We start from the raw sequence: 27201 nt of genomic DNA, 5'->3' as shown, positions 1-27201 counted from the left end.
TCACTGGCTCTTTAACTGAATGCAGGAATACAGATGTAAAGCTCTGAGTGGAAGGACTGCTAATACGGGTAAATGTTCATGTCTCTACTCAATGCACCTTGAGTAATTACATTTAATTTGCAGCATGTACCGAGGCTTCAGACATTCAGACAGCTCTCACCTGCTTATGTTAATTAAACAGGATGATTAATGGACTGTGATGTCACATGAAGCACATTATGTGCCATCAATTATTGTTAATGTAACTAGGCCTACTATTAAATAATTCTGTCTGGAATTTGTTCTGGGCTAAAAGAAACATATATTTGATGTGCCGTTTTGGCCTTTCCAGTCCTGAATGAGATGTTCAAACACTCCTCTTCCCTCTGTTCCTGGTGTACATGCGTGAGCGTCATGGCAGTGTAAATCTGAAATGCGTTTGACCTCTATTCATTGCAGCTGAATGCAGGCATTTAGCGCCAGGCATTTAGCGGGACTTTGGCAAACAGGATTCAGTTACAGTCACTGCTGAGAATAAGCAAGAACGACATGAGCACAGGATGTAATCTTTTTAAGTCATAGAAACCGGAGCAGGGACTCAGAGATTCATTAATGTATATCATGTGCTGTATCCAACAATAAAGCTAATGTGACAGAACTATACTAATTACATTGCATCACAGTACATCCACCTTCATTACAGCATGACCTTTGTTTCTTGCAAGTGCATGTGCAGTTTTCACAATACAGCTCGAGACATTAAAGTGGTAATAAACCAGTGTTTTGCTTATCCTCTCCTATCATTATCAAGTAAATGGTAATTGCACAATCTCGTGCCAAGAGAAACACAATCGTCATCATTATTTGGATCGTACCTAATAAGCTTTGCTTTCACTTTTCAAAAAACTCAGTGCAGTGCAACTATTTTCCATTGTAGGAGGAAGCACGTGTTTCAAAAGTCACCACTTGACGTCTTATGCTCATTTGCACATTGGTTGCGTCATCATGCATTCAGTTGCATAACACTTAGTGGTTGTGTTGTTTGCAGCGAAGTAGAAACCTTGTGAGGATGGCAGTTCAACCCTGAACCTATTACTCTGATTAATAATTTATAATATCATGCATTAACAAATGATTTCTTGCTTTGCCAATGATGGTTTGAATAAGTCGCTAAAAAGGGCAGCTGTGGGATGGGTTTTTTAGGAAAACGACAAGCTAACTGTTATGTCTTTGTGACAGCCGCAGCAACAATAATAATACCTGAATACTTAAAAACTCTAGGGGGTGGGGGGGAGTTGTCTGTAGTCACTTGGATGGAGTTGAGGAAAAATATTGCACAAGGTTGAGGGAAGGAGGAGAAGAATTAACAGTTACAACTAGTAGCATACTGTAGGCTACTGGCAGTAGATTCACTTTTTCAATATTAAAATGCATTATTCCATCCTAGGACACACATACATTAACGCATACACAGGAAATGAAACTTTTACTGTAAATTGAAGGACATGTTCAAAGCGAGAAAGTGAAAAAAGTCAGCACAAAAGTTTGAGATCTGAGTGAATCTTTGCTTGCAGCATGGTGGACATTGAACTGACGTTGTGTTGACCTTCCATCAAATGTTCTCTGCCCGTATTCACTGCAGCCCCTGCAGACAAACCAAGGTTCGTCCTTTCAGCCAGCTGCACCAGTGGGTCATATGTGGGAGAAAAAGAGAGAACTAAAATAGCTGAAAAAGGGCATATCAAACACAAAGATAGTGGTTTCTTAGAGAAAGAAGCTGTTTTTCTAACAGGGTCAGTCAAATGCAGAGGATGAAACAGCAACAGAGCTAAAACAATATGACAAGAGATCAGATCACAAAGGGCAACACATATCGGTACTTAAACATTTTTCCTTTTCACATCAGGAACCGATGTGTTTATAAAGATATAAATACTTAAAGGTGCACTGTGGATTTTAAAATTCAAAGGACTTTCACCCACGGTCAGTTTGTGTCCTGCAGTAAACAGGAATTATATATTTGACGCATAACATCCCTTCTTAAGTAACGCCACTTCCATAGTTGATTTGGATGCAGGTTATGAGTGTAAATGACACAAAATACTAGTACACACGAACAAATTAAAACTTTTCAGAAGATATCATGCAAACAATTGCATGATGAAAGGTTATACAACTCAAATGATTTCACATCAACTAATGCACCCTGTCAGTTATCGTTCTACAGTAAAATGTGTCAAAAATGTACATGATTGTGTCAGTGTTCCAGAGAAAAGTCCCATAAAACGCTGACCAATTAAGAATTATTACGCAATGTTGTGTGTAGCAAACACTATAACACTATAAAAGATAAGTTTCTGTTACCATGAGAGTATAGCATTCTTTAACTGAAGTGATGAAAACTGGTTTTGGCAGAAACATATGGTGTGTGTAATCCTATAAGCTATCTTATCAATGTTCATAATGATGAGAAGGGGCTTGTCAGGGAGGTGCCAGATCTACATGTGTATGTGGAGCGTCACCTCGAGAGTGTCTGCAGATCCACAGGACACTAATTACTCACCTCCTCTTTGTCTCTTCATTTCACATCATTTCCTGATGCCCGATTGGAACTAGTGAGCGTGTATATTTATTTATATTTTAACATATGTCGGCCTGAACAGTAAGACAGAGAGGGGCGATGTAATGTTATGATAAAATAGATGGCTCCTTCATTTTGATGGATGAACAATGAGACTGGTGGAAATAGATGTCAGTCACTGAAGGACAGAAGAGGCAAACAGCAAAGAGGTAGTGATGCCACAGGAGACCTACATAAATAGATCTAGAGGTTAGGAAAGAGCGGAGGAGACAAAGCAGACCAAGGCGAGAAACGCAGAGACAAGGGTGAGAGAGAGAAGGCGACATGTGCCACCCAGTGCCACACATATTGCAGTGTCGGTTTTATTTGCTGGGGTTTTGCCAGGCCCACGACACAGATCACAGCAGTGACTCACAGCTTACTGACGGCCACCTGAAACATGTTCTGACCCTGTTCAGACATCACACCGCTCGCCTGTCACATTTCTTCTCGCCACCGCTGACGTCATCCTGGGTTATGCAGGGGGATGAATCTAGAATTTGAGGGCAGACTGTGATGTAAAACAGTTTTTAAACTCTGTTTTACTTCAATTTAAAGCCCTAACTTTGACTTAATAAGCTGTACATTTTTTAAGGAAACATTGAATGCCAAATAGACATCTTTAAAGAGTCCCTATTATCTTTTTGTTGGGTTTTCCCTTTACTGTTGTGTGTTATAGGCATGTATTATATGCATGTAAATGGTCTGCAAAGGCTACAATCCTAAAGTTGTAGCCTTTAGGATTCCAGAATACAAGACATCAGGCTCCTGGACAAACACTTGTTGAAGTCCCCCAACCCCTCCTTTAAAGAAGCAAGACATAAAAGACACAGCCTTATCGTTCGTAGTTGTTTTGTTTCTCTCTGCAAGGTTTGTGTCATTTGCGGTTGTTTGACTGCTCACCAGCAAGGACAGTAATTGGATCAATGGGTCGCTTTACACAGAAGTTCTGATACCAGTAAGCCAACACCCTGTCACTGTCTGCCCCGCCTTTGAGCTTCTGACATCAATAATTTAGGTTAGACTCAATCTGATCGGTGATTTGTTTACTCCCACCGCAGAGTTTTGAATTATGTTTTTATCTTCTACTGAGACAGTGTCGAGCATTGTTATGCTCCCGGGATGAGCGGGAATCTCTTTGTTTCCATTCAAAAGAGCCTCTGCTTTTCAAGTGTAGTCAAAGTGTAGCATGGTTGCCATGGTCATACCGACAATGCAATACCGATTCCTGGAAAATAAACCTCTTACATATTTCCCATCTTAAAATAATAACATGTTATACAACAACAGTGCAGCAGTTGACCCCAATGTTGATGTCAAACACTCTATTGAAGATCAACCCCCATCAGTAGTTTTCCTGTTGACCTGGTGTCTGCAGCCCATGGCAGTTTGTCACACTCACTGCCTGCCACACAAATATCTTATTTAGCCTGCCCTCTTCTTCTTTTTGTTTTTATGTCTCATTCTGTGGGCAGAGATCCACATTATGAGGAAATGGTCCATTAAATCGGCCATATTCTGCTAATTTTCAGGATTTATTATTATTATTTTTTGCTTCTATTGTGACATGTTGCATGCTTCAATGTTCAAAAAGCTCTTTATTTTTCTCATACTGCCTGTGCTGCAGTACCTCTTTTCACCCTCCGTCTGAAACCAGAGCCCAGTCTGCTCTGATTGGTTAGCTGGCCAGCTCTGTTGCGATTGGTCAATCGCTTAGAGATGTCCTGCCACTTAGCCTATCACATACAATGTGTGTATAGTTAGATAGTGATGTCACTATATCGCAGTAGTAAACAAAGGAGTCCAATCAAGGCAAAGGGGGGGAGGATGTGGGAGAGAAACTCCCTCTGGCGTGAACTTTGGGATTTCATCCTTTTCCGACCATTTATATGCACACCTTCAGGACACTGATAGCACATTTCCCATGTCAGAACATATTATTTTTGTTTAATAAAGCAGGCAAAAAGGAAAGAAAATAAATACGAGGACAGTGACAATAAATAGCAAGCCTTCACTTTAATTGTTGTAGTCCAATCAGGTATCGACCATGATAATAGGAGTGTTGAGAACCACATTACTGGGATATGCATGTATGACCTTTTCTGAATCCACAAGCTAGAAACCATTGATTGGTGTGTCCCTTTGGATTACAAAGGAGATGGATTCCGTTTCAAAATAACGTATTGCTGAGAAATCACAATCCTTTCTTTACAACAAGTTTTTCATGTTTCATATAAGTATCATGTTTTATGTGATGTCAGTTATAAATCTTCTCAAGGAAGGTCTAATTAAATAATAAGCACTAATAAAGGGTTCTACATAAACCCATAACAATTTATGCTTTAGCGATACATGTTTTCTTTGCAAAGCTGAAAGGTTTTAGAATCAATGTGTATGAGCGACGGGGCCTTGTTTGCAATTTAAAAAGTCTATAGCATTTAATGAGCTTCTTGTAGTTAATTTAAAACATTGCAACATTGCAGTTGACGAGAATATAATTTATGATGCTATAAAACATAAAATGGAGCAATAACAACAGGCTCTGGTTGATGATCATAAATCTATTGAGACTAATGAGCCATCAAACCCAATCCCATTCATTAGTAAACTGTGAGTTTATACGTTTGTATGTGGTGCTAATGAGTGAGGATTATAGTAGCGGTGATCCATAACTGTGATGCTAAAGGATGGTATGTCTTTCCATTGTGGTGCTCCCATGTGACAGCATTGACATATGGTAATCCATAAATCTCTAAACAGCCCAGGGGGACATTTGCACTGTAGTCTTATGTACAGTCTTGTATGCATCACAAACACTGACCTTGAGTGTGCCTCCCATTGGGAAGATTCAGCACAATCTATGAGAGCCCATTCACATGCAAATAACCCCCCACCATCACTGTATACAGTTTACACCTCCGTCACCGGTAATGACTTACAATTGCCTAGAAACATGCAACATATCTCCATGGAATGAGTCTATGGACCTGGACCTTTTAATTATATACTTCTTTAATTTGATGTATGTCCACAGCAGGTGGTAAAACATTCCCTTGCTCTTTTTTACTTGAAGCACCAAAAATAATGCATTGCGCAAAAACGCCCACCCTCCTACTCATTTAAATGTGGGGGCCACAGAAGATGCTAATAAAAAAAACTTGCTGCCTTGAACATTAAAACAACATCAACTTTTGAAAAGAACAATCTCATTTAACACTGCGATGGCAAATCTCGTAATCTATTATCAGACCGGAAGAGGCCTACTGGAAGAAAAATGTTGAATGACTTTTGTAAAAAACCCACAGTTTCCTCTGCTTTGTGTTTGTTTGGTGGTGTTTGCAAAGAACGGGGCCAGGTAGGGATTCAAAGTTCTTCTCCAGAGTGTTCTCAAGATGATTTCATCACAATGGGCCCTTTCAATGACACACCCTCACCGCAAGCCCTTGCTAAACAAAAACATGCTTGATTTGTTATGACCCTTGAGTACTGAACCACCCCATCCTGTTCTGTACAATCCTATCCTTTGGCCCTTCATCCTAATTTAATTTAAACTCTTCTGTTGTAGCCAGCTCCCACTAAATAAAAGTCGCGTCATTCTTGCCCATACTGGCCTGAACTGTCCTTTTCTGTACTTTCCTAAACTGTTCTGTCTGTCCCTGCACTATCCTGTCCTTTTGGGTGTCGTCCCGTCCAATCCTCTTGGGTCCTGAACTGTTCTGTTCTCTCCCTTTCTGTACTATCCTGAACTATTCCTTTTATCCTGGCGCAACCAGCCTTTTTTTTGTATTGTCCTGCCCGCTTTTCTCCCATTCCACAAAAACACGTGGTCTATCCTGCTCCACCTTGCATTGTTCTGTCCTAGACTGTCCTTTCCCTCCTGTTCTATCCCATCCCAACTTTGCATTATTCTGTTTTTCTATTGTGTCCCGTCTTACTTTGTTCGGTCTCATTATATGTTTCTGTATGCTCTGTATGTCATATCCTGAACCTTACTGTTCTATTCCAACCTTACTTACATTGTTAGACTGTGTCGTTCTCCACTATCCTTTTCAGTCGTGTCCTGGTACTGAACATTCTTGTGTTGACCGGTGTTGTCCTATTCCATCCAGTCCTGCACTGTTCTGTCCTGTCTCCTGAATCAGGGTTCCCCTATTAGTGCTACAGTATAGCCAGTGGCAGTTCATGATCAATTTTACCGGGGGGGCCATGCTGGGGTCAGTTATTTAATGTGAGGGGCATATTTAATGTGTTGGCGAAGGAGACAAAGACAGTGTTCCAGAGTACAACACTTTTAGTTCAGTATAAAGTTAAAACGTGAAAAAAACAACTTAAAATACCATGATTGGTGTATTTTTTACAGAATTTATGTCAATAACTTACTAACAATTTTAGTTTTAGTGACTTATTTTCAGTTATTTTGGCACAGTCACTTCGTTACAATTTTATTAAATTACATTAATGAAAAAAAAACATTCCTCACTTTTGACCCAGGTACAGTAACACAAATTGCATTATCATAGATTATTCTGTGCGAGGGGGGCCACAGCAGTGCTCAAGCTCAGTGTTGCAGGCCCCCCACACCAGAACCGCCCACGGCTATTGCGCCATCTCCCCTCTTAATGTCACCCTGGCTGCAAAATGACATGAAACATAATTCACATTTGTATGTTTGCTGCCAATCATAAGTCTTTATATGCATGTCTAATTGTGTGAATCAAGCTAAACCCAGCTGAGCCTTCACAGCAGATCAAAGGCTTATCCATGCGTCAACCTCGAGACTGTTTCATTCTGCTCCATCCACTAGGCTTGCTTAAATTCGATTAATGACAGAAGGAGTGGACGCAGAAATGTCCTGTTTGAAGCCTGACTCATCTCATATGACTATTGGGGGAGGAAAGCAGTGTTTTGTGAGGAAACTTGCTAACTTTGCAGATGAGCGCTACATCACAGAGGCGGCATGGAAACTGGGTCAGGGGTTTTGCACGATGCTCTATTTTTTTCAGTGCTATTATGAAATACAGTGAACAGAGGAAAACACTGTCAGAGACAAACAGCAGTGGTGATATAACGGATTAAATCAAAGTAGTTTTTCATTGAGGTCATGGTTGCTTGGACACAACAGATCTAATACCAGTTACATAGCGACGCATTTGAGTCCTCACATGAGCAAGGTATTATAGCTTTGTGACGGACTAGTGAGGGTCAGTCAATTCTGTCTCTCACTCTCTCTCACTCTCACTCTCTCTCACACACTCTCACACACACACACACACACACACACACACACACACACACACACACACACACACACACACACACACACACACACACACACACACACACACACACACACACACACACACACACACACACACACACACACACACACACACAAACAAACAAACCTCTCTCCAACTCTAAATCTCCCTTTGGGTAATCAGACTGTGTATTTTTAAATCTGTCACTAATCTCTAATATTAGCATAACACACTGGACAAGGTTAGCTTTCAGACTGTGGGTACATTTTTCAACTCACAAACAAATACGCATTTTGTTAGAAATCTGAAGCAGACATTTCCTCAGACTTGCGAATACTCTTATATACAAGCATGTGGGACCTTTTATTGTGCATGTCATGCCAAGCCCACCATGACACACAGATGTCAAAACAGATGCCACAGACGACGTCTCTCTGCAGTTGGCAAGAGTTTAGGACGGTTTAAAAATGGCAGGATTTGAGAGAGAACAGCAATCATCAAATAGTATGATTGCTAAAATAGTATAATCCATCAAATTGGTGAAAAGATTGGCTAAGGTATTTCATCCATTTCCAGAGTTTTGAGTCCTGACACATACAGTATGATTTTGGTGTGTTTAATTATTGTGTTTTTTCTGTTTGTGTAGGAGGCGCTGCAGGCCTTTGCTTTCCTGGTGTTTGTGGTCGTCTGCGTCCTGGGATCCATCTACCTCTATTTCGTCCTCCCTGAGACCAAAAATAAAACATTTATGGACATCAGTCAGAGCTTTGCCAAGATCAACAAAATCCCTGTCCCCTCCCCTGGCCAAGAGATGGAGCTGGTCCTGTCCTGTAAGCCTGACATGTACGGAAAGGACATCATTAAGATGGAGAGCTCTTTCTAGCTTAACAAACTAATTGTTGGTAAGCAGGGTGACATGTGGTTTGTATTTATTTAATGACAATAGTCAATTACATTAAAATCAATCGTTTTGTTTCAATGCATTTTGGTATTTTTATATATTTTGTATGACTGGAATATTTAGGAATAATAGTTTAATTGCAAATAATAGCAATTATTTGTTTATACCTCTTATTACAATTAAACAAACCAACAAGAGTTTAATATACAGTATGTAACAATCATACATTTCAAACACCCTTAATAGTGGAAATCATTCAACAGTTACAAAAGGAATTGTAATGTGACTGAGGGTGGCTTGCATACAATGTTGATGTGCACACTATTAAACTTAGACCTGTATTAACTGATTATTATTTTTGCCTTTTGGGGGGTTTTGCCAACCTAATATAGGATAGTAGAGACATGCTATCCTGCTAGCATACCCTGGCTTATGTACTCCTCCATCAGATTTGGAAACATTAGCACCCTTCTCGAGTTGTGTCTGTGTCAACCAATTTCCAATCTTCATTCTCTTTTTTCAGCTGTTGGTATTTATGCTGCTACTAAATACTTAATTTCACCAGTTTATCCCGAACATCAGGTGTTTGGTGTTGAGCAGAGTATGAGGTTTTGACATGGAAACATCTGCTTCCAGTGGTCAAAAACAACTCTGATGAAAGCAATGAGACTGAACAAAAGCAATAACGTTTTGAATGATAAAATGAAAACAATGAGCTAAAAAAGTTTAAACGCCATGAACAGCTGACAGGAGAAGCAATGTTGGGTTATACCAGTGGTTCCCCGGGGGGCGCAGAGGCATGACAGGGGGGGCACGAGAGACCAGGAGGAAAAATGGATATATAAAAAAAAAAAATGTAAAAGATCAAAAAAATCATAGTTTGAAAAATTATTGATTCGAAAATAATATGATGTTTCATTAAAGCTCGGCTCTGTGTGTGGAACGAGCCATTATCCTCTTAAGCCCTGAGCCTGTTTTTAAGGTTTCAGGCTCGAAAATGCTATGCCCAAAACAAATGACTATAACTTAACTTCTAAAAGGGTTATATGAATAATTTATTTTATCAAAGCAAGGTTACATCTGTGAGTTGGATGTAGAAGTGTCAGAATCAATATAGATATTTCTCAGTCAGAGTAAATTCAGATGGAACATAGTAAAAAAAGGTAAATTCTTACCCCCGCCTAAAAAAAAAACCATTACTTATAGTGAAAACTACCCTTGAATGATGGGATAGTAGACTAAAAGCTTTAGGAATCCAAAGTCTCACATATAATAAGTACCCTGTATCAAGATTGAGGCAAAACAAGTTAAATTTGACCTTTTTAGAGAGGTTTAGCTAAAAGTAGTCCAGAAGGACTGACCTTTGGGCACATTTGGGCACATTTGGATACCATCAGTGCCATTTGACCTTTTTCAGGTACCATACTGTAAAAATAATTGTATTATCACTACAGGTAATCATTCCATCCAAATACAAGTGTTTTTAAAAAAAAGGGACTTCACCCCTCATGTCTGCATCAAGCTGCACCCTGAAGGACTTCTGGGTGTGTGGCTTCGTCCTGCCGGGGTCACCCCTCATCTTGTGCAGCTCCTTGTGGAGAAGGAAGCTGTTCACCACTGCAATGTCCAGAAAATGGTAAAAAAAAAGGTCTTGTACCATTTCATGGTTTTGTGGTGAACACTGTAGTACCCAATCAAAGCATCGGACACATCCACGCAGCCCATGCTTCTGTTGTAGTCCACCACAGCGTCAGGAACGGTAACAACCTTAGTCTTCCACACACCAGCCCGTTTCACTTTCCTCCTGACAGTCTGTCCACTGAATCAGAAGATGCAGAGGGAGGCTGAGTTAGTACTGGTGCAGACGTCCGGCGGCGTAGCTTGGATGTTGATGGCTCTGGGGCAACTGTATGCTGATCTGATGCACGTCGTAGCTCGGATGAGGCAGATGTTGATGGCTGTGATCCAGAAGCCATTTAATACTTGTCTTCATCACTGTGAAAACAAATGTGGAAAAAACTTTGATTACTTCACTGGATTATTCTTTCAAAAATGTAACTCAAATCAGAAATAATTCCTCCATTTAGCGTGTGTGAAATAACAGTATACATATGTGTGTATACTGTTATTTCATATATATATATATATATATATACTATAGCGTGTGTGAAATAACCGTATACATATATATACTGTTATTTCATACACGCTATAGTATATATATATATATATATATGTATACTGTTATTTCACACACGCTATAGTATATATATATATATATATATATAGACTGATATACAATACAGCTTTATTTATAATCTGCTAATAGTCAATGTCTGTAGAACTACAAAACAGCATCCATTTGGCGTGTGTGGAATAACAGTATATATATATATATATATACTGGGTTGATATACAATACAGCTTTATTTATATACTGTCGTGTTATAGTCACGAAATACAATTAATCTATTTATACGTTCACCAACATGATGTTGCCATTGTTTTAGTTTCTCACGGAACGATAACGCTACAACAACAAAGCGGCGTCCATTTTGTATTTTGCGAGTGTGGAATTACTATAGATTACACCAAATACACAACTAATAGATACAAACAGAGAGAGTACATACCTTTCCTGAAGTTCATAATCAGGGTTGCCTGCTGTTGTCTCTGTTCGCTGTGTTCTCTGTTCGCTGTGTTCGTTGCTGCTGTGCTGGAGCGGTTGTGCGGGCTGCTTCTGCTACGTCTGTGCGTAAAGCAGCCGCTGCTGGCATTATTCATACTACGCAGGATCCTATCTCTGGAACCCATTGGTCAATTTGGGTGATTGACACATTTTTTGAAACTTTGGAGCCAATAGAATCGAGGGGGAGTTAGTAAATCCCGCTTTACACTTACTTCAAGGAGAGAGAGGCTTGCGTAAACAGCACGTGAGAAAGCCTAAACCCGGACTGCAAAACGTTATACCTACGATGCGGCCATGAATGTAATGATGGATTATCAGGAACAATTCTAAAGTGACTAAGAGACATTGGATGAACCTTGAGCAGCGTTTTTATTCCCTTGAACACGACTTTTGATCACAAAACAGCAACGGTAAAACATAATTATTGTTATGCTTTAGAACACTGTTGTTGTTTTCTTGCTCTGTTCTGGCTGCTCGCTCAGTGAGTTTGTGTCCTACAGTGATGATACTTATATAAAAATAATCTGTGGAGTATCAGCTTTCAGCTGATATGTAGTTTGTGCAGAATATATTCATTTTTAAAGATCGTTTTTGCTAGTTAGCACCGGAAGTATTATCAGCCTGTTTTCACTAAGGGCTAATGCTAACGCTTCTTGTGAGACTTGTGTTTTGTTTCGGTTAAAATGGCTCATATCATTAGGTTGCTGAGTTTTTTTCCCGTTATTTGAGTATAAGACATTCATAGGTTTTTAAATATTAAGAAGCCCCCAGACGCTGTCTCCTGCAGTGACGTGTTTTTCCGCCCGGTATCGGGGGGGCCGGGTTTAAGAGGTTATGTGTGCATGCGCGAGTGAGAGAGAGAGAGAGCACACCGGTGTCAGTACCAGATATGTTCGGGCTACCAGATATGTTCGGGTGTATTTCCGTCGCATCCGTCATCCGTCATATTCGTCATATTTTACGGCAACTCAAGAGGGCCATCATGGTCAAATTCCGAACATTTAAACATAGCCGACACTTCATTCTTTACTTTGTCCGTTATTATATGTAGAAGATTATACTTTTTCTCCGTCATGTTGTTTCCTTAGCAACAACTTCAAACAGGCATAGCCTACACTTCATTCTTTACTTTGTCCTTTATTATATGTAGAAGATATTAATTTTTTCTCCGTCATGTTGTTTCCATAGCAACAACTTCAAACAATAACAACTAACCGCTAGCCGCAAAGCTAGCATCACAGCCACTGCTCCGTTTTCGGAGACTTTGCACACGTTTTTCACAAACATTTTCACACGCTAGGAGTACTTCCACTAGCTTCGTCTTGATCTGTAGATGTGATTTGATGTGTCGTGTGTCCCCCAACTCCTCTCCAAAGTTCAGATATTTAATAAAATACTCAGGGGAGTTTCCTGACTTTTCATGCCCAAAGCCAAGCACTAGGCCCTGGGTAAATTAAGAGGCTGATCTCGGGCACTTTTTCCACTTTCCCTGGTGGTCGAAACTCAAGCCAGACATCCCTGGAATCGTCTCAGAGAGTAGATGATCAGTGGGGCCTTGTTTTTACTGAATAATGTGTTTTTTTATGGGGAATTCAAATATGAGCTTATTTTTAGGATTTTCGGAGACTTTGCACACGTTTTCACAAACATTTTCACGCTAGGAGTATGGGAGTAGTTCCATTCGCTTCGCCTTGATCTGTAGATGTGATTTGATGTGTCGTGTGTCTCCCAACTCCTCTCCAAAGTTCAGATACTATATAAAAATACTAAAAGGTAAATAAAACATTAAACATTAAAGTACATGGGACCCCACCATAGCACCCCACACATAACAAGCTGTCCCGAGTTCCTCCGGCTGCAGTTCCGCAGACGGCCGGTGTGTGGCAGCAGAGCGCTGGGAGCAGAGGGAGGTGAGTATATGACGGATATGACGGATGGCGGATGCGACGGAAATACACCCGAACATATCTGGTAGCCCGAACATATCTGGTACTGACACCGGTACAGGAGATCGTAGTTGTTAGCTTCTGGTGCTAGCGAGCTACGCTAACGGATATAAGGAGTTTTTTCAACAACAAAGTGGAGGAGAGTCCTCTTCTGTCAGACTGAGAGGCTCAGTGAGCTTTATTTATTTATTTATATATTTATTTGACAGGGACAGTGCACATTGATTGACATTTCTGTAAATGCGCCAGAGTTAGCCAACAGGCTATTTTCGTCTGTAGTCCCTGGACAGATGTTGAAAGTCATCCTAAAAACAAAAATTCACTTCAAATAACAGGTAAATATAATCAGTAAAACAACATTCAACAGAGATATTTATATAATGATAAAAGCATATATAAAAACATAAAAACAAAACTAAAATACATATTCACAAAGCAGACGGATAGCAACAGGTCAAGGCACATGTACAAACAGAGCGTTGTAAAGTACAGATTGTGTCAGTGTTGACAGAGCTGACTTTCCACTAACCATGTTTTTAAGTTAGATTTAAATAAACTGCAGGTGTTTTGTTCTCTAATCTTTACTGGGATTGAGTTCCACTGTTGTGCAGCTTTAAAAGAAAATGAAGATTGGCTGAATGAACTCTTCCTTAATGGAACAACGCAGTCTCCTCTTGTTGCAGCTCTTGTTGACCTAGTTACAGGTATGGTGATAAAATGTCTGAGCGGAGGTGAGGTAAGGCCGTGTATTATTTTGTACATGAGGCAAGCATTTGCATATCTCATTACATTTTCCCAGCTCAACAAGTTATATTTTGTGAGTATTGGGCAATGATGAGAATAAACTGACTTCTTATCTACTATTTTAAGTGTTTGTTTGTATAATGATTCCAGGGGTTTAAGAGTGGTTGTGCAGGCATGTGACCAGGTTGTTAAGCAGTAGGTGATATGAGATAGAACCATAGAGTGCATGTTCATCAGATGCATGATGAGGTCCACACACCACCTATAAAAATAGCACTTTAATAATAATAAATAATAATAGCTTCGATTTCTATAGCGCCTTTCAGGGGACCCAAGGTCGCTTCACAAGTAATAGTGCAAAGACAAACATAACAAAACAAAAGACAGACAAACAGAACAACAGATCGATTTAGGGGCCGAAAGCCTTGGCAAACAGATGGGACTTGAGGGCCCTTTTGAAGGCTTCAAGTGTGGGGATGTTGCGTATCTCCGCAGGGAGAGCGTTCCAGAGGGTGGGGGCTGCCACACTTTACCCCTGCTTACACCTATATGCCTCGAGCCTTCATTGTAACTGTCACACTGTGTATTTGCGTGGGGAGTGTTGCAGTAGAAAATTCCACTGTAGCGACCGGTACTTTAAATGGGAAACCCTAAATGTTTGAGCACCCTCTATGAAACGTCAAGCTACCCCACAGCACCCCAAAATAAATATCTGGCGCCGCCACTGAGCATGACGTTTTGTGTTGGGGGGGCCCAACTTTTTTTTTTCTCCAAAGGGGGGGCCTGACAGAAAAAGATTGAGGACCACTGGGTTATACAATGAGTTTCATAACTACAAGGGACCTGAACGACTGAAAGCTGAGATTTTACTTTGAAGGAACCAGATCAGCATCATATTGATCAGATTCATCCTTGTGGTCATCACAAAGCAGATTCATAATAAGAGAAGGGAAGATGTGTCTGAGAAGAGACATATATCCGAAGGATCAGGGCCGTCCCTCCCTACTGGCCGATCATGCAGACTGCATGGGGCCTCACCTTGCGGAGGGTGCATCAAACTGAGCCGAAAATGTGGTGCACCTATGCGCTTATGCGGCGCAATTAGTGTGGCCAACGGTTCCGCCGCTGCGAGGCTCCATTAGCACCCACCCGTCGACGCTCGCGAAACAGAGGGCCTCATCATACAACTTTGCGTGGGGCCTCATGCTGGCCAGGGACGGCCCTGCGAAGGATTATTAAAGTTAAAGCCTTTTATTGTCATTATACACAGAGTATAACGAGATTCAGAGTGCAACTCTGTCCCGGTGTGCAAAAATACAAACAAATACATAACACTAAAAAACACGGCAATAGGACAGACAACATACAATCATACGGGGAATAAATAGTTACAAATATTGATATAAAAAATAGTATATAAAGTGTATTTAAAAGTGTGTGTATGTGTGAGAATGGTTACAGTTATTGCATTATGTGTGGTGGTTGAGCAGCCTGACGGCCCAGGGGTAGAAACTGTTTTTGAGTCTGTTTGTCCGTGACTTGAAGCTCCTGTATCTCCTCCCAGAAGGCAGGAGAGAGAACAGTATGTGACCTGCTGAGGCAGCGAGAGTTGGAGGTGTGTTCCAGAGAGGGCTGGGGGCAGCTGATGGTTTTCTCTGCCATCCTGATCACTCTCTGCAGGGCTTTCTTGTCCGCAGCTGAGCATCCTGCATACCACCCCGAGATGGAGTATGACAGCACGCTCTCGATGGTCGCCCGGTAGAAGGACACCAGCAGCTTCTTGTTCAGTCGGTTTCTCCAAAGCACCCTCAGGAAGTGTAGTCGCTGCTGGGCCTTCTTAACTGCTGCAGTGGTGTGTGCTGTCCAGCTGAGGCTCTCCGAGATGTGAACCCCCAGGAACTTAAAGGTGGAGACCCTCTTCACTCTCTCTCCATTGAGGTGAAGGGGGGCGGGTTCTGGACGGTGCTTTCTGAAGTCTATGATGATTTATTTTGTTTGGCTTGTGTTCAGATACAGATTGTTTGCTGATCACTACACAGACAGCTTCAGGATCTCGTCTCTGTATGCCGACTCGTCGTCTCCCTTATATATTTGGCCGACCACAGTGGTGTCATCATTATAACCGTTGTGCCACCATTAAGACAACAAGAGAGAGAAAGAAAGACCACTCGGGGAGCCCAGTAAAAAGGCTGAAGGGGACACGACAATTTGTTGGAGCCTCTCCAAATCTGAAAGGCACCAAGGCTAAACTTCCCCCAGATGGCGGGAGCCAGCGGAGGAGGTGATCTGAACAGAGGCAGACAAGCGTGGCATTGGATAGCAGTCTCATTTGCTCTACAGTAGGGTGTACGACACTGCCGGTTTGGTAAAAAAACTAAAACCCATCCTCCCACATAGACACACACAAATACAAAGTTGTGTGTGCTATGCGATGATACAGGGGTGTCCATGTAATGAAATGGCATTGTTGAAGAAATGTGAGGAAATTTGAATGCCTCATGACTCTAATTCCTGATCTTATCCAGTGAGCTCATGCAACAGATTACTTCTTTCCAACTGGCAAGCAGGCGTGAGCAGTGGGAAGAATAATAATTGGATCTGTTGTCTCTCATAGCTCTGTTCCAGCATGTTACACTCACAGCGATGTTAGTTAGTGGGTAATTGACAGGAAGATATGTCGCCAATTACAGGTGGGCGATCAATTAAGAGACTTCAAAGCAGAAAATACATACACACTATATATTTATGAGATGCATGTGGAGAGAAGCTGTCTGTGATATATTGCTGTTGGTCCAACCTCTCAGAAATCGACTTCCCGCTATGCAAAGTAAAGAAAAGGCAATGCTGTATAATTCCTGCAACTGTCAACTCTAATAAGGGCGCACTTAAAATAAATGTTTGGAGAGGAATGTTACAGAGATGTAGTTTGCAGCATTTTTTTCTTGTATTCAGCAAAGTTGTCATTAACACAATTTCAGTGAACCTTTTTTATATATATAAATCATTCACACTGGGAATCTGATTTAGTGCTCAATTTGTGTGAGAGTTTGTAAACGAATGCTTTGATAGACATTTTGCAAGATTGTTTGGGAAATCAAACGGATACGTAATTGAAATACAAAAGTTAATTTCATGGGTGAAGTAATCCTTTAAACCTTTATAAAGCTTAATCAACGGCTTTCCTAGCAACACGTTATTAAAAGGTGGAGCTGGTGGGGAGAATCGGAAAGCAATTCACACCTCCCCCCTCCCTAATCACTTTACAAAAATGAAAATCACGACCCCCAACAGATTTACTTTAAACCAGGATTGCAAGTGTTCATTTAATTTTCAGAAGTGCTTAGCTGCCCTCTTTTGATGTGATGAAAAACTGAACAGTCACCAGTTCTGTGGAATAACTTTGCTCTCCAGTGAGGATGCCCGTAATGAAGTGTGTCCATCAGACCCAGGTTCAGTTTTCTGATTTAACTTTTATTTAAAAGGCTCCTATTGTGCAGATATTATGGGTCTCAGATACATACAAATATATAAAAAAACATGTCTATGATGTGTTTTGCTCAAAATACCAAACAGATCATGCATTTTAGAAATCCCTCATATCCCTCTGTTTCAGGCCTGTTATAACTCATTCACACTAACGGTGTTTCAGGGACGGCTTGGAGCTGGAGCTTGAAAAGCACCGGGTTTTCCTGTTCACAACTCTTAGCTCCGGAATCCGGTTCGTTTCAAGCACCAAAAAATGGTCCGGCCAGAGCAAAAGCACCGCATACGTCACGCTTACGTCGAGGCGGGGGCAGGGGGAATCGGAATCGTCGTTGAAGTTGATGATTACGATTGTAAAGCAGTTTTGAATGTAGCATGTAACGACTGTAAAGTTGGTAATAAAGTCGTCCCATTTCTTCCATTTAGTTTTGACAGAGCGAAACCAAAACGAGTAGTGCTTCAACACAATCGGCCATTGTTGTTGTTGTCGGTGTGAGCTGTGAGGGGTTTCCGTGCGGTTTGGCTTTATGAAGCAGGCACGCAAACGGTTACGTCATGACGCAAACGATGACGCAGCACCAGTCGGACTCTGGGCGGTGTGAAAAGAGCAGGAGCGAAACCGAAGAACTGGTTCTGAACCTGAAAAGCTTTAGCACGGAGCTTGAACCGGAGTTGCATTGGTGTGAATGAGGTATGTGAGAAATGCAGATTTTGGGTCCTTAGCTTGAAAAAATAAAAACAGGAGGGAGAGCTTGTGCCTGCTTAGAATTCTACCGGAGATAAAGCTAAATGCTGCCGTGAATAAATGCCATATCATGTTCCAAACCACATCAAGGATTATTTCTGAAACATTATGGAGCTCAAATGCTTTTTCTCTTGCCAGTGGTGAGTTCACAAGGTGAGTTCCTTTTTTTATTTCCTGCTTCTTTACACATACTCTCTCCAGTACAGGTTAGCTCTGAGTGTTAGCGATGCTTTCTAATGTAAATAAAGACCATATTATGTCCAAAACACGTCGAACATTGTTTCTGATAGCAACGTTTCTGATAGTGCTCTGGGTCCACATTTACAATATTACGTCATATCGGACACAAATCTTGATCACCTTAGTTGTACCCCCATTTTTAGAGATTTGGGTATGGAGGAAAAGAGAGAGGGTTTTGTTTTCTGACACTTTGAGTTCCCTGACACACCGGGGACACACATTTATGTACACTGTAAAAGACATCAAAAAGTGCATTTTGCATAATAGGTCCCCTTTAAGCAGGAGTGATTCACATTGAGATTCAGAATATGTTTTTATAGAGTGGCGAAGTCCCTCCCCTTCCGGGGGACCTCCAAGGGACCTTATTTCGGAAAAATCATGTATTGAAGTCAATGGAGAGAGAAAGATTATCTTTTGATCCAGTTTGAATTGTGCAACAAATTACACATATGATGTTTGTCAATGTAAAAGATAATTTTGCAAGTCAAATTTTTTTAAATGTGTCGTAAAACTGTGAAGTAACACATTTGTTTGTGTGAAGCGCTCAATGAACTACAACTCTGGTCTTGCATACGTCACCAACACCAAGATGGCCGTCACGTTAGCACATTTCACCTCTTTCTTTCAGAATGAAGTGAAACGTTTTAAAAGAGGTGAAAATCACTACAAGTCTGGGCATGTTGAGAACTGTACATACACACAAGGGGAGTTAGTCGGTTCCGTAAGAGCCAGCATGCGGGACCGGCTTTCCAAGGTTTCGGTGAGTAACACGAGTGTAATGTGTAACATTAATGTACGCGACTCTGGGATTTGTAGTCTTTCTAGTTGCGTATTTTTCATAGTCTTATATTTCAACAGTTTTAAGACAAACTGACTTTTTTAAAATGGAAATTATTTTGTAAGATTGACTCATGGCACAATTCAAACGGGATCGAAAGATAAGTGTTCTCTCTCCATTGACTTCAATACATCATTTTTCAGAAATAAGGTCCCATGGGGCGGAAGTATATGGGCGTGACTTCGCCTCTCTATAAGCGCAGCATACAGAGTTTCACATAAAAGAGATTTAAAACAATGAGTAGTTAACATAAAACAATGAATTAGCAGGGTTGACTAACAGCACTTAACAACTAGTGGTGGGATAGTCTTTAATCCTGTTTTCATAAACTCCTATGATATCAGGGCAGTTTGTGTAGTATCCCTTTATAAAGAAAGATATGATATGAAGAAAGAGAAGCCAGCTTTCTCTCACAAACTACAGTAATCCATATCCGACTAGCTGTGACCGAGGTTATCTACAATGTCATCATGCTTTGCAGTGACAGGAGGCTGTGCTCTTTATTCTGCAGGTGTGTCACTGCAGTGGTGAATGGGTCAATCACTGCATTGTTGTCTTTCCGCCTCCACATACTCTGTCTCAGCAGGAAGACCCTGCTACAGATGTCTTTGCTGCTTGCATCATGCAGAGGGCTGTCTGTCTCAGCTGGTCCCACACTGTTCAGTGTCCTGTACTGTATAGAAGAGTCAGAATATGTCAACTCTCTTTTGTCCCTTTTTACTCTTCAATCGACAAAACCATTAACATTATATATGCTCCATAAACTAGAAGCACTTTATCATGCAGTCTTCGGGTTGCGACTTTATTGATAAGGTCGTTCTCATCTTTTCATCTCCATTTGCATGCTTTTCTTCTCATCTACATACATGTGTTTTCATCATATATGATGTCTTGGTAACTTGGTAACACACAAATCCAGACTTTTCATCTCCCTGCATGCATGGTTGCAACACTAAACAGTAGTTTAATCATCTCACTGTGCGCAGATGTAATATGTCCGGTTTATACTCGACGCATCCCTGAGGGTCGTGAGAGTTTGCACGACCAAGATGACGTCACACCATCAAGCACAGCCTTTAGCAGGGGGTTCCCTTGGGTTGGTTTTCCACTGCATGTGCAAAGAAAAAAACGTTGAGGAGCTTTGGGAATATATGTTTATCATGAAGATAATTCGTGAGTATAAAAGAACGTTTCATTGTATTAAATCCACATCAGCTCTTGTCCATTCAGTTAAATAGAATAGCTGCGGCTTTAGACTTCTTAAAATCCGTGCCACTTGGTCTTTCCTTTCCAGTGGATCAAGGATTAACCCACTTTTGTTTCTCTCTGCCTGCTGACACCACCACTCTTTGTGTATTTGTTGTCTTTATCTGATCACCAGTAGTGAAAAGGAAGAGCGACAAGCAAAAATCAGCTTATCAACCTGTCAGTAGTGATGGCAAAATGAAGCTTTGAATGAAGCATCGAACCACTTGGACAATTGTGTCGGAAATAGGTTCATTTCTCGAAGCTTCAGTTACAGCGACCTATCCTGGCGAAGTGCAAGGCTGCAGTGGGTTTAACGTATCTTTGTCTTGAAAAATATTCGATGCACACACACACTAAGACTGAATATCATGTTCTATTTGCAATTAAAGATTGATAATTGTGTGTATTGGGTTATTGAGAAGAGACTAGAGAGTGCTGGACATTTTTTGGGCGGTGAGGGCCTTTTATCAGTTATTAAAGTTGAAAAGCAATGATTAAAATACATCCATTCCGGGCTTTGAACCAGCTGCGCGGAGGATATCGCCGCATTCGGGCCGCCGGCTGTACCCACTGGGCTATCTATTGCTTGAAATATTTAACTGTTTTTATATTACTCATAATTGTCTTTTTGTTCACAACTTCTCCACATTTTGAAGTGTTTCCCGAGCCAGAACGACCTATCTTTCTTCCTGGCTTGCTCTATAATGATATAAAATGCAATACCAACAGCAACAACGCAAACTACGACAACAATCCACACATTGTGCATTGTTTAGAGCGGTCATAAAGTGTTGAAGCACTCAAATTTGAAACTGTTTCAACCTGTCACCTGTCAGAATCGAGACGAATGGAACGCGAACCAGTCAAGTGATTCATTCAGGAAATGAAGCAGTTGCTGCTTCGGACGTCACATGTCACGTGATTTGAAGCAGTTGCTGCTTCGGACGTCATATGTCACGTGATTTGAAGCAAGCTTCGAAGCACTGCTTCTATGGAATAGGAAGTCCAAGGTTGAAGCTCTGTTCGAAGCTTCAGTGTCAAACTGCCATCACTACCTGTCAGGGACCAAGCATTAAGGCAACAGGACACAGGAGTGCTTTAAATAAACTGGGATCTTTATTTACCCAAAAGTCCAAAGAAAACATCACAAATCAATCATTTCTAATAACTAGACCTATAATAGAGGTCAACAAAAAAATACCTCAAAGAAACATGGCACCAACTTAACAGGTGTTAACCATAGACTGTATATGGTGTTAACTCAACAAACTGACCTGCTACAATGACAAACCAAGGAACCTATATAGTGGCTTGGCCAAACCAAGTTGAAACCAAGGGATAATTAATAGTAACACAATACACAAAGGACACTGACAAAACCCAAATCCCCCTTTTAACATGGAAGCAGGTGGTTTGTCCCAATCTGTCTCAATTGGCCCCTTGCAGTATTTATGAGTCCTCAGCGCTAGGCCACGCCCTTTGTTGAACCAGGAAGTAACCTCCCCCAATGGACATGGTAACTCAAGAGACAAAGTAATTAATACAAACAAATACCTGTGTTAGCTGTGCTAAAATGTTTGAAGTAATGTCAGATTGCAATCAAATAAAGAGTTTACCATTTAAAGCAAATGTGTGGTGTTAATTGGCATGATGTATTGCAGCTGCACTGAAGCAAAACTACTGAAGGTGAGGGTGCAGTGTAGTTGGTTTACCCTGTGTGGCTGAGGCCATCACACAACCAAATAACCGGTGTTCAGATCTTCACTTTATTTTGTAAATCAATGTTACTTATATCTTACGTTTTTGCCTGCCATCCGACTCCTGATAATGTCACGGATACTAAATGTCTACTGTATAATGAGTGTCTAACTTGTCTTCTGCAACACAGTACAATGTTTTAATGAGTTAGCTTTTGTTGCAAAGTGACATTGACCTGTTGCATCGCAGACTCCCACACATGCTTCTTGAGGCACTTTTCTCGTTATATTCATCTTCGGTTCATCTTTCTTAGACTGACAGTTGATAGTTTGAACCCTGTCTAGCGGCAGAGGAGGTATATTTATATTCCAAGTTTGTTGTGGCTGGTTTAGCTTCAAAACCTTTGTTGACATTTGCACTTACAGTAATAAAACAATTATTTAGCTGAAGGGCCCTACAACTGGCCGATCCATAAGAAGGCTGCTGCACCCCTGAAGCACCTGCGCTCTTCTCTAGCTGGTGCTAGTTTGCCATAAGTGAGCTACAGTGCTTTAGACACCCTCAGGTCAATATTGAGACAGCTAATGTGTCTGGGAGTTTGGCTGTGTGTGGGTTTAAGTGCAAGTGAGCATCTAAAAATGCTGGTGACATGCTAGAATAGCCTTTTTTTCTCCTCTGGTTCATAACCGTTGACCAGACTAAATGGAAAGTGCTATGATGCAAAGTTTCCCTTCATTAGTAGCTGTCATCTCATGAGAAACTTTCTATAACAGTCTGTGTTCGTGAAAAGATCATTATCATCTGTCCTGTTAGTAATGCAACAAAGAGCTTATTTGAACTTGCATTCAAACTTATTATTTCAATAAAGTGAAAGATCAGAAACTGTGGTAACTCCCGCTGCCCCTTTATCACTTCACACTACGCAGTGTGATGCGAGTCAGTGTGAAACAGTTAGAATAAATTACTCAGAGTCCTACAGGCCAATTACATTTGAAACCTTTTGCAAAATGATCTCATTAAAACTTTGAAACAAATGCAGACAATCCAAACGACGGAGCCTCAATCGAATCAACGTTGACCTTACATTATAAATGTGAATGTGTTCTGGCAGAGATCAAAAGAAGCTACACAATAGGCTCTACCTAAAGGAACATGAAGGAACAATGTTTGTGCTCCGACCCTGGTTCGGTTTTCACAGCCAGAACTGTTAAAGAGATAGCCTAATGAGAAAAACCCACCAAGCTCAACAAAACACATGAACACCACTCCTGGTTGTTGTGTTTTTGTGTAATCTTGAACCCCTGTATTGCAACCCATATCGCAGATGTGTTGTTACACCAATTAGGCTTAGGGCTGTTCAGAGATAAAGTCAATTTGTATGGGCTAGTAAAAGAAAGTTAACTTCATCTTTATAGCCAGCTACCTATCTGAAAAAGAAATCCACATAGACTATTGTCCTCAAAATTAATGTGTTCTGCCATACACATGCTTTAAGAGATGACATTACTTAGAGATGTTCCCATTATATAACACATCTGCAAATACACACATGATTTCTGAAGGATGAATAAATGAAGTATAGAAATTCAACCTGATTATCAGGGTTAAACAGCCTCTATAGGCGACTGTTCTCTCCTCAGGGCTGCCTGTTTTCACTTCACACAATCTCACTCTGCAGTCAGCAACATCTTGAACCACTAGTGACAAGGTGAGTATCCCATATGCAAACTGTTTCACTCTAATGAGCTACTAGCCTAAAGGGGAGCTGAAAGCCAGACCCCTGCACCGGATGCTGTGACACCACCATATATAATTGAACATGTATGCATCGGTAACCATGGCAACAGTGCACCATTACCAACCTGGGGGGGGGAAGGCACGATCTACTGCTCCAGTTCATGCCTGATTGACCTTGTACAGTACAGGAAGAGAAACACAGTGAGGCAGCAATACGCCACCTCTCACCACTGCGGCAGCGTTGTCATGCTAATGAGACAGTCATGCTAATGAGCGTGCTACAGGCAGACAACACTGCTGCACTCGTGACCTCTGGCATGCAACAAATCCAAGTCTGTAGGTTAAACCTACACTCAGCATTGATGAGGTAGCTCTTCCAGTACAGAACATCCTCTCTACCCAAACATCTTTCTCGCACAGAGAAACATGTAGAAAGATCAGCCTAGTATCCCTATGGGATTATCCAATATTATTGACCTATGTCCAATGCTAACGTTCAGTGCCAGTGAACTGGATGTTGTTTCAATTTTATGCAGCAAAGTGGAAAGTAAAGATGTATACATTATACAGCTCGGAGGCTGTATACTCAGATGTGTTTCATTAACTAGAAAATGTATACTTATTTCACTAAAGCAAGAGAAAGGACATTCCAGTTCCAGGTGAAATGTAAAGAAAGATATTATGAAACTTCTGTCAGGTGGGTAATGTCTGCATATGCCTTTGCGAACATGGGCAGGTGATGATATGTATGCCATGTAGACCCACCCAGACCCTTGTTGTTACACAAATTTGGCAAGCATTCATTTGGCTTTATTGTGTATGGATGATTAGGTGGTGGATTGATGTTTATAACCCATATTGCCCTTAATCATAACCAAGTGTTTTAGTAGCTCATCCCAATCCATTCCTTAGACATTTATTATTTGCAACCATGAATTTTCCCTAACCTAACTCTCACATATTTTTTAAAGATGTAAAACAGCAAAAACAAGAAAGTCATACTGGGCAACAGAACCACACCTGCTGTACGTCAAAGCCTTGAGAGCACCATCGCATCCAGAATCAACCACCACACCTCACCCTCTGACCGTAAGCTGATGGAGGGAAAAAGCTGAACTGCAGGAATTCAGCTCTGACCTCGAAGGATCCGGAAACATCCAACAGGTAATAACACCTGCTAGGTCAAGTCAAAGGCCTGCTATAATGATATCCTCTGCCATGGTGCCATGAACACAGGGGAGTACACTGCGAGAGAATCTCAGCCATTCACCCCACAGGCATGAGATAACCTTGCACAGTAAGGGTCAATGCCACCCTCTGTTTAGGAAGGAGCTTGCTATGAGCCCCATCGTTTCAACAGAAAAACAGCTGCTGTGAGCAACGCAGGAAGTCTGTGTGGTTGCACTTAGTATGCCAAGACATGCACAAGGCGCAGTGATGCAATTTCTCCTCTCCGTGGCGTAGTTTAAGGGGGAGGGGGTATTCGGCTGATCTCTGTTGGACCTTAAAGAGCACCTGATGTTTTCAGGCGTACAACTGATTGAACAAGACAGTCCGTCAATCCTTGTTTTCTCACAATACCTTTGACTGTCTATCTAGTCTGCATTGCAGTCAGATATGGAGAACATGTTCTCTGGGTCGGCCCCATGCCTCAAAAGGTCAAGCTTATAAAATCCATTAGAAATTCAAGTATGTGTTATATAGACGGACATTGACAGTGAAAGAGACAGTTTGATAGAAATGTACTGCTTTTTGTCAATCATACAAAATGTCAGTTTTCTTCTATTTACTGGGGAAATAAACTCACTTTCTGACAGTTTACCGTATAATAAATTATAGATGTATTTTCATGTCTAGGGACCAAGTATCATAGACAAATTGCCTTATTTTTTATGTATTTATGTTGTCACTGAAATTCTGAAAAACTATTTTAACAGAAAATATGTGACAATCAAATTTGTCAACAAAAGGAGCTTCAGCTATTAAACAGAAAAGCAGCAGTCTCCCCGAGATACTCACAAGCTGTTCTCTTGGTCACTTTCAGTGCAATCACATCTCTCTAGCATGGAGGAACCCAAGCAATCATGATGCATCAGAAGATCAGACCAATTCAGCAGGAACACAGGGAAGGAAGTAAAAGTGTTATGCAACTGAACTCACAGATATTCCATTAGTGTTACAAAGAGGACTGTTGTTGTTGTCATTACACCAGAGGCACTCCAACCTGATCTAAGAAAACAAACAAAAAATGACAATTGTTTATATTGTCTACTCTGAATATATCTTCTACTTGAATGACAACAATCTATAGTACACAATTGAATCACGTTCATCCATCAATCAATGTTAGGGACCAAGTGAAACCCACCCACTGACCTTGATGGCTAGAAATTATTTCACAGCGTCCGTCCATATACAGAAGGTGTCACGTATAATTTGTACATTCAGCATTCTTACTGTATCAATAGGTCTTTGTACCATGTGTACAGTATAAGATCTGACTTTAATATTGAATTGAATTGACCTTTATTTTAAAAGGACATTCTTTGGAGATCGATATCATTGTTTAAAACAATCGTGTTACACAGAGACCACAACCATAGAAGGACTGAGAGTAGCTGCATGGGATTAGCAAAACTGCATTCAAACAAAATTAAAAAGACCAAAAGTCCACTGCTATGTTAGTTGACGTAACAGTTCTGTGAGCTACAAAGGTAATTCACTTCATGTGTGATGGACAGCGCCAAAATGAAATATTTTAAACTTTAAAATATCCAAAAATGTGGACCTCATCGCAGCACAATATAAATATTCAGGGGATTACCCACAGACTGTAAGAAATATGGAAGTAGAACGGCTGTAAAGCTTAATGACAGTGGCTGCAACTATACGACTCGGACGGCCTCCCAGTTAATCCAGAAATAGGTGAGGGGGAGGTTTCTGGGTGGAGCTTTGGCTGGCCCGGGCGATGCTGCAGAGTAGACAAATAACGACCTTTGACAGCAACCACCTGTCACTTTAAGCACCCCTTAATTTTGCATTAAAGTAACATATAATTTAACCGTACACTCCTCG

The 27201-nt window shown here is 40.9% G+C and overlaps 1 protein-coding gene across 12 annotated transcripts in view; it reads left to right on the top strand.

The window, feature by feature from the left end:
- Positions 1-9099, top strand: part of slc2a9l2 (solute carrier family 2 member 9, like 2) — a 174465-nt gene extending 165366 nt beyond the window's left edge. For all 12 annotated transcript variants that reach the window (XM_034239597.1, XM_034239590.1, XM_034239591.1 and 9 more), the window contains one exon: positions 8504-9099. In XM_034239597.1, coding sequence (XP_034095488.1) covers positions 8504-8740 — 237 coding nt within the window. In that variant the 3' untranslated portion in view covers positions 8741-9099. The remainder of the gene's footprint in view (positions 1-8503) is intronic.
- Positions 9100-27201: the final 18102 nt, after the last annotated feature.

This window comes from Gymnodraco acuticeps, unplaced genomic scaffold, assembly GCF_902827175.1.
Source record: "Gymnodraco acuticeps unplaced genomic scaffold, fGymAcu1.1, whole genome shotgun sequence".
Lineage (NCBI taxonomy): Eukaryota > Metazoa > Chordata > Actinopteri > Perciformes > Bathydraconidae > Gymnodraco > Gymnodraco acuticeps.
The sequence above is the reverse complement of the archived record's forward strand: the minus strand, read 5'-3'. Positions and strand labels throughout refer to the sequence as shown.